This window comes from Setaria italica, chromosome I (assembly GCF_000263155.2).
Source record: "Setaria italica strain Yugu1 chromosome I, Setaria_italica_v2.0, whole genome shotgun sequence".
Classification (NCBI taxonomy): Eukaryota; Viridiplantae; Streptophyta; class Magnoliopsida; order Poales; family Poaceae; genus Setaria; species Setaria italica.
In genome coordinates, this window is record NC_028450.1 from 8,714,397 (window position 1) to 8,723,601 (window position 9,205).

General features: G+C 49.4%; 1 protein-coding gene across 1 annotated transcript; it reads right to left on the reverse strand.

Annotated features, from left to right (window-relative positions):
- Positions 1 to 4,729: 4,729 nt before the first annotated feature.
- Positions 4,730 to 6,100, reverse strand: LOC101774237 (lysine histidine transporter 2). The gene has a single exon (XM_004954669.1). It carries the CDS (start codon positions 6,098 to 6,100, stop codon positions 4,730 to 4,732), a length of 1,371 nt encoding a protein of 456 aa, XP_004954726.1.
- Positions 6,101 to 9,205: the final 3,105 nt, after the last annotated feature.

Here is a 9,205-nt window from a genome sequence, read left to right on the forward strand (position 1 = left end):
TCCAAACTGCATCAAAACAGGTAGAAAACATATAAACCAAAGCAGAACAGCCTATGATAGATAAGACCTTTGTTAGTGCATGTATAGTACTCCCTTCGTCCTAAATTATAGGTTGTTTTTATTTTTTAGATTTATAAGTTTTATTATACACTTAGATATACCCTATGTCTAGATGCATAATAATATCTATGCATATAGAAAAGTCAAAATGACGTATAATTTAGGATGGATCACTCACACACTCACGAATACGAACGCCGGGGAGAGGGAGACAACAGGCAGGCTTTTTCCAGCGACGAACGCTGCGCCAACGCAACTGCCTGTATCTTAGGTTCTGTTTATATGTAGGACTTAGCAAAACAATACAGAGGAGCTCAGGGGCTACATACAGGCTACAGACTTGCCAGGAGCTAACCTCCACGTCCGGCCTTCCTGCTCGCTAACTGACTAACAGACTAACAAACTCAATCTATCCATCATGGGCTGTGCAACAGATTTGCATGCAACCTGCGCTTGTACCTAGGACTCAAACAACGACTCAACTAACCAGTGTCGCAGCTAATTAACTTGCATGCACGCGCGCTCCTGCTACACCACCACGCCGGCACCCGCGCACAGACTCGACCGCACGCATGGACACACCAATAGCGTGGTTTATTCCTAACAATCACCCCTAAACCACGACACCCCCTAATGCCCAACCTACAAGAGTGTCGGCTCATCGTCGTCGATGTTGGCGAGGAGGGCCCTTTCCTTCCTTGACTCGGGGCAGTCCCTCGCAATGTGCCCACGCTTGCCGCAGCTGAAGCATTTTCCTCGGTTGCGGCGCTCCGACCGCCTACTGGACCCCGAGACTGTGCTTGCACCGTTGTCATCCTCATCATGGCCGCCGTCACAGCCAACTGCCTTCTTGTTGTTGCCATGGCGTGCCGTATCACCGCTCGTTCGCTCCTTGCCACGACGCTGACGGTGACACGCTCCCACTGCTCCTCGGTGAGGTACAGCCGCCCGACGCCGTCCGCAACTTCTTCAATGTCGACATCCTCCGCTACGCGCAGCCGGCCGACGACCTCCTCCACGGACGTCGTGTCGAAGTCTGTAAACATCTCGATCGCCATGGCAACTGCTTCATCTTCTTCAAGATCACGCGCAGGATCATTTTCACCACGTGGCTATCCTCCATCGCCTTGCCAAGTTCGCGCAGGCTGGTGACAAGCCTGTTGATGCGCATTGCGAAGTCGTCGACAGACTCCTCGTTGTGGAACGCGATGTTCTCGAACTCCTTCAAGAGCGTGCAGCAAACTTCACACGATAATCGCCGAGCCTCATCTTCTTCACCGCATCCCACGCTTCTTTCGCCGACTTCTTCATGGTGAGCCCGGCCTTCATCTCCGATGGCACCACACGCAAGATGGCGGCCAACACCCGCCGATCCTTAGCACGCTCCTTGCGGACTGCCTCCACGGCATCCCAGAGCTCCATCACCTCGAGGGATACCTGCATAACCAAGAACCACTCATGGTAATTGGTATTGGTCAGCAGCGACAACTCGAAAGTGGTGGCATTCGCCACCGCGACCGGACGCGGTGAGCTGCTAGAGCCGTCGTCGTCACCAAGGTCGATGCGCGGCTTTTTCAGCCCGATGGACGACATCTTCGATTACCTTAGCTCTGATACCCAATGTTAGCTTCGCCCAGGATCACTCACACACTCACGAATACGAACGCTGGCGAGAGGGAGACAACAGGCAGGCTTTTTCCGACGACGAACGCTGTGCCGACGCAACAGCTTGTATCTTAGCTTCTGTTTATACGCAGGACTTGGCAAAACAATACAGAGGAGCTCAGGGGCTACATATAGGCTACGGACTTGCCAGGAGCTAACCTCCACGTCCGGCCTTAACAGACTAACAAACTCAATCTATCCAGCACCGGCTGCGCAACAGATTTGCATGCAACCTGCGCCTGTCCCTAGGACTCAAACAACGACTCAACTAACCAGTGCCGTAGCTAATTAACCTGCATGCACGCGCGCTCCCGCCACACCACCACGCCGGTACCCGCGCACAGACTCGATCGCACGCATGAACATACCAATAGCGTGATTTATTCCAAACAGTTTGTGGTGCGGGAACTGGGCCGTTGGAAGGAACTGGGCTCGAGCCCAACGTTCCCGTCCGTGAGTACCGCAAGGATGATCTCGGCTTCGTTTCCCCGTCCTGATGGTTCCCAAGCCTAAGCTCGGTGGCAGGGAGGTGAAGAATGAGCTGAACACACAAGCAAGCCGATCGGAAAGAAATGGCCTATCATTCTCGTGCAGCGCATGCATGTAGCTTTTGAAGCATCAACAACCGTCTGCTATGTATGTATAGCTGCCAAGACAAAAGGGCTGGTCCAAACCAATTTAACTTGATTGAAATAGCTGTCCTTTTTCTTCACAGAACTAGGCGAAATTAATTAGGATGCTGAAATTATTCAAAAAATAAAAATAAAAGAACCTGCAGCCTGCCAAGTGATTAGCATGTGCTCTCTTCTGCAAGCCACACTCCATATTCTGACCGGTCACTATTTGTACTTGAGCTGGTGGATATCTGAGAAATCAGGAAGATTTATTCAGTACAGTAGCTGGAACATTTTTCACAAGAAAAACCAAGTGATACCTACTTCTTGGTGTTCAGTATTAGGTTAGCGAGATTTTACTCTTGAGAAAAGGAGCTATTTAGTTCCATCCACTCTGCCATTTAGAAGTGAAACAAATTAACTAAAGAAAACTCTAAATCCTGAATCCTACGAGTAGAACATTAAGTTCTTGCGTCATGGACGATCAGCGCATGCCTCCAATGGGGGAGGCGAGCATCAAGAGCAGGCCGGTACAAAAGATTTTGAGACCTGGTGCGAAACATAACATGTGGCCCTATTTTAGGAAATACAAAGAAGCTAAAATGTATTTGGATTTTGTTATTATATAATTGTAGAGAGATGATGGCGAGAGATAAAAAAAAACTAAAGATAAAGTTTATGGTAATAAGTAAATGAGAAAAATTTTGCTTATGATCATGTGGTAAGTAGAAGCAAAAGCCCAAACATCCGACTTCAGTCCAGAGGCAAGAGCGTATATTGTGCTTGATTGATTGTTGTTACTCTAATCGATAGGATAGATATAGATGAGAGGGCAGGGGATGAAATTTAAGAAGTGATAGTTTAACGGGACAACAACAAATTATAAGACTGTGAGAGGACTACCATGGACTCACTACTAGCTTGAGGAGACAGAAATTTGTGGCGAACACTAATCTCGTCGATTCAAGGAGGTTCCAGATGCTTGCATCCTGCGACACGAAACTAGATTAACCACCTGCAGATAAGACTAATGGAGTAAATGAGCCTTGTTTTCCTAGATTTATTTGTTATTCAGTGTATAACTAATTGCTGATAAGAGGCTCCTAACTTTTGGTGGCCCTGCGCGGTCGCGCCGATTGCGCCGTGCAATCTATGGCCCTGTTCATGAGCACCCCAATCAAGATGCAAAGGACACTGATGAACCATGCCCAGCAGGGGGATGCTAAATTTCCGATGCCTCCCAACCCTAATTCATCGAGTTTTTGCAAGCAAGAGAGGCCAAGAAACGGAAAGTGGAGAACAAAATTTATTAAACTGGTCTCGCCGATGCTTTATATGCATCAGCTTCTGTAGAGGGATTGGTTCCTATTCATTTGAATCACCTTCACACGAGCATTGGTATGTGAGTACTTTAAAGTACTTTTGTGGCTGTACCGCTATATACCCTTCCCCCCCCCCCCCCCCCCCCCCCGACATGTGCTATGGCTCCGTTCTCAAAATTCTGATGAATTTCTGATACCTCCAAACCCTAGTTCATCGATTTTTAAGCCAAATCGCGATACCAAAAAACGGAAAGTGGAGCAAAAAGTTATTAAACTGGTATTTGCAATGATGTACATGCATTGTGTAGAGCGATGGACTCCTATTTATTTGTATCACCCAGCATTGTAGGTTTCTGAGTACTTATAGTACTTTTTGTGGCTATCTCTTCTTTTTCCATGAGATATGCTACGGCTGCGTTCTCAAATCTAAAGGGGGAAAAACAGTATGGGAACTGTCAGGGTTGACAGTTATTGCACTCATCCCTGCTGAGAAGCTCTGGCCTCTGAGCACATGTAAGCGCAATTTGAAACCAGTTTTGTTAGATATTGGGAGACAAAAATGAGTTCAATAATAATCGATCTTCTCAGTATTTTTCACGTTCCTAAGCCGTATATCATTACCATTATCATTACAATATCTATTGAAAATAAATACAGTACATCCAAACAAATAAATAAATTGAATACTACTCCAAATCCTAAAGGAGCATTTGGATACAGGGTTAAAGTTTAGCCCTGTCACATCGGAATGTTCGGATGCTAATTAGGAGTACTAAACATGAGCTAATTACGAAACTAATAGCAGAACCCGTAGGCTAAATCGCGAGACGAATCTATTAAGCCTAATTAATCCATCATTAGCGAATGGTTACTGTAGCACCACATTGTCAAATCATGGACTAATTAGGCTTAATAGATTCGTCTCACGATTTAGCCAGGGGTTGTGCAATTAGTTTTGTAATTAACCTATATTTAATACTCCTAATTAATGTCAAACATCCGATGTGACAAAAGTTTAGCCCCTGTCTCGCAAACACCCCCTGACTCTTGGTGTGCCGACGTGCACGCCTAACTGTAGAACTTGAAGCTATTTACGTCATGGATGATCTGCCTCATGCCTCCGATGGGGGAGGCGATCATCAAGAGCACCCCGATCAGGATGCAGAAGATGTTGAAGAACCATGTGAACCCGTACTTCTTGGGCTTCTTGAGCATCAGCCAGATGATGCAGGGGATGAAGTATGTCGTCGGCGCGAATCCGAACCCACCGAAGAACCCCAGCAGGCCGTCGAAGAAGGGAAAGGTCATGCCGACGAACATGGTGGCGAGGACGTAGGCGGAGCGCGCGACGAGGCGAAGCCCGATCCCCGGCGTGAACCGGTGCTTCTTCACCAGCACCGTCTCCATCATGTCGAACACTGGCATGGCGAACACCTGGTAGCTGCCGACGACGTGGACGGCAACCATGAGGTTCGCCGCCGCGACGAGCCACCGCGGCTTCTCGAGGGAGATGAGCACGTTGGGGTCGACGGTGTTGCCGAAGGCGTAGTAGCCGGCGAAGGCGACGGCGAAGTAGCAGAGCCCGACGATGGCGTATGCGACGATGACCCCGCGCCACATGGGCTTCTTCGACGGCTTCTCCGGCGTGGACGGGATCGTGGCCTGGATCTCCAGCACGACGTTGTGGCCTGCGTAGGCGAACGCGACGGCGCCGAGCGCGTTGAGCACGCCGAACACCTTGCCGGCGGTGGTGGGCGCCCTGAGCGCGTAGTCGGCGGCAGCGCCGGCGTGGGCGCCCTTGAAGGCGGAGGCGAAGAAGGCGATCATGGAGTAGGTGAGCGACATGAGAGCGGCGGCGGCGGAGACGGCGGAGATGGAGTTGAAGTTTGGGAACTGCGAGAGCGGGAGCTGGACGGCGGCGAACGCCATGATCCAGAAGGCGAGGCGGATGTCCTTGCACCGGCCGGCGCAGACGAGGTCGTACACCTTCTTGAGCGACTGGCCGCCGGTGACCATGTAGACGACGTCGGTGCCGACCTCGACGATGAGCTGCTGCGGCACGATGATCCAGAGCCCGAGGCGCTTCCCGAACGCGTGCTGCCCGAGCTCGTGGTACCGGTCGAAGCGCTTGCCGGGGACCATCTCGTGCATCTCCACCATCTGCCACAGCGTGTAGAGCGTGACGCCGAAGGAGCCCACGATGGCGACCGTCCCGGCGGACCACCCGAGCTGCGACATGGCGAAGGGGAGCCCCAGAACTCCGGCGCCCACCATGGCCGTCACGTTGTGGAAGGCCGAGTAGTACCACTTGGCCGTGCGGGAGGAGGTGATGGGGAGCCAGTCGTCGAGGCGCGCGTCGCGGAGCCGCTCCTCCTGCTTCCGCTCCTCCACCTTCTCCACGTACTCCTCCAACAGGTCCGGCGCCGACAACGCCGCCATCGTCGCCTCCTCCTTCTACTTCTTCTTCCTCTTCTTCGCTGTCGTCGTCGCCGGAAAGGCTGGCTGCGAGGTGGTGTGGTGCCTAAGCCTAAGCTACGTCGTCGGCGATGAGCAGATGATCGCCGTGCGCAGGTTGTGCGTAGGAAAGCGTAGGCGTTGGGGGTTTGACTGATCTCGTTGATCTGTTGCGGAAGGCAGGCGGGCGGCGGCCATGCATATTTATGGCGCGCGAACGAACGAACGAACAGAGACCCGATCGGCTTGCAGAGACGTACGACTCGGATTCGTAAACAGACTAACAGAGCGACGGCGAGAGCGGAGATAGCGGCCGGCTGTCCGTGTCCGAGTCGGCCTGAGATAGATACTGATCGAGGAGCTGCACGTGGCACAAACAATGGATCAGTGATATTGTCGGACCGGTAAGGCGGTAACAGTAAACGCTGTCTTCCAATACATTCAGCTTTGGCATGAGATGGAAGGGATTCATCTGAACCCGGGCAGAGAGGACACTGTCTCTTGGAGATGGGACTCATCAGGCACTTACTCTGCAAGATCGGCCTACAGGATGTTCTTCCTTGGAGCATCAAAGTTTGCCGCGGGTAAGCTAATTTGGAAAGTTTGGGCACCTCTGAAATTTAAATTCTTCATGTGGTTGGCTACCAAGGATCGTCTTTGGATAGCGGACAGAAGGCATCGACGCGGATTGCAAGACCATGCATGTGCTCTATGCGATCAAGATTTGGAGACTGCTGACCATCTATTTGCCCAATGTTCTTACACGCAGCAAATTTGGCAAGATATTAAGCTTGTGACTGCAACTGCCGAACCAAGCACCAGCTTAAGACATGGGTCTGATTGACTGGTGGCTTCAGAAGCGAAAGGGAATCAACGTTCTAAAGAGGAAAGGATTAGACTCTAGCTTCATGCTCATCTCGTGGAACATCTGGAAAGAACGTAACGATAGAGTTAACCACTACTATGGATTTGTGCCGGCGCCAAGCACCTCTCCACCTTAGGATGGCCGGTAGCAGTAGGAGCACTAGGATCTAGTTAGCTCCTGATTCGCACCATGTTGCCTCAGTTGTTTTTGTGTGTAATCGCTCTCAAATGACAAAAACCGTGTGTGCGCGTCCGGAAGGCTCATGTTGTGACTTTAAATTCTCTAATTCCTTCTTAATTCAAAGATATGCAGTTCTCCTACGTATTCTCGGGAAAAAAAAAAAGAGGAGCTGCACGTGGTGTTGCCGGCGCGTGTCTCTGTCGCCGTCCGCCTTCCGACTCGTACGCGGATGCAGCGGCCGGCGCTATCAGTGTCCGAGTCGGCCGGAGATGGTGAAGAAACGACGTGCGCCGGCGTGTCTCCGTCGCTCTTACGACTAGTTCGTTCGCGGAGCTCCGATGCTTGTCCAACTCCGATGTCCGATCGATTAACCTTCTCGCGTGTGTCCTTCACTCTTCTATCTTTCCCTCCCCGTATTTATTAATTTAAGGAGAAAAGAAAAAGACTGAAAAACATCACCTTCTTCAGCACACATGATGTCATTGCAATGCGTTGCCTTCGCGCTTTAATTTTCAGAATTTCAGCATCACTTCGTTCATCACTCGATCTATTCGATTTACTGAGAGAACATTCTTGATTATTCGTTCATCAGATGACGAATCTCTAGCTTATCGTCCAGTGTACGTTCTTCGCGAGGCGAGTCGCTACATGATCGACCAGATGACAACACATGAAGAGCAGCACGCATCAGCATGCAATACCGTTGGAACAACGATTGCAGAGGCCAGTAAGCTGCACTACCCAGGAAAGAGAAACCGCAACAGCTACGGTCCCGATGCCTCCCAAGCCCAAAGCACACGAGATAACGAGAGTTACTAATGTTTTGTAACATGGTCATGCTGGTGATATGCTAGCATTTACCAACTTGCATTGTGTGGAGGGGAAGTGGGGAACTATTATATTGTACTGTCTTAGCTTGCTGTTTATTTGGATCCAAGAAATATTTTTTTTAGGAATAAGGAGGGGTTGCCCCTACTGTTTATATATTATAAATTGAAAAAAGAGGGGATACAAAGAGTACATCCAAAATTCAAGAGACAAAAAAGAGCAGACTAAAAAGAACTATGAGAAGTGAGCTATCCACCTACCATGTGGCTCGATCAAGTATGTATATATATATACCAAAACTTCGTTTCGCGGCAAAAATAAATCGACTTGTAGTAGGCTAGCTAAACCATTCCATCAGTTTTAACGCATCGCTGACCCATTAATCTAATCATGTGATTATGCTTTAATGATGTGCATTGATACGTGAACACTGAACGGCTGTGTGCGGTCGCAGAGGTCGGAACTATGTGCATTTTCTAAAAAAAATGTAAACACTGAACAGCGAATTAAACTGCACTTTGCTTGCTTTTGCTACGACAAAGCCGAGCAACCGCATATCTGAATTATGAGGCCGTGGTGCGAGGCAGACAGACATAAGTGACTCAGCAATCGCATCGGTACACGGTTTAGCATTGGACTCAGCTATCCACTCACACCTGCAGACTATATATATTCCTGATGCCTCTCGAACCCAAATCTCGACCGATTGTTAAGCATGGCAATAGATCAAGGTAGAGCCCTGCATGTCATGTACATTACATACTAGCATTGCAGATGTAGCTTGTGCCAACGTTCAAATTGTATATATATATAGAGAGAGATCGAGAACCACTACTGCATAGTCCTCTCATCCACCATTTATTTGGAACCACACACAACCGCTACAGGATACGTTATTGCCGCCCTCCAACTCACTGCCATCTGGGAAATATTTACCAGTGAAAAAGTATACTTATGGCCGGTTCATATAAACAACATGCCGTGATAATGGTCGGAGTACTGCCACCGGTTTGGGGCAATGATGGAAGTATCGTTGAGAGTCATTTTCTGCACATTTTCTTGTTTGTCTTAAAAATTCACCGGTAGGGAAACGAGCATTAATTTCAGTTGGGAAACCTCATATATCTCGGTTTTCCCAATCGGGACTAAAGGTCCCCATCTTTAGTCCTGGATCTTTCACCTAGGACTAAAGCCATATCTTTAGGGTTTTGCGCCAA

Excerpts from the sequence above, each read along its gene's own strand:
- LOC101774237 (XM_004954669.1), bottom strand. The coding sequence starts at position 6,100 with ATGGCGGCGTTGTCGGCGCCGGACCTGTTGGAGGAGTACGTGGAGAAG.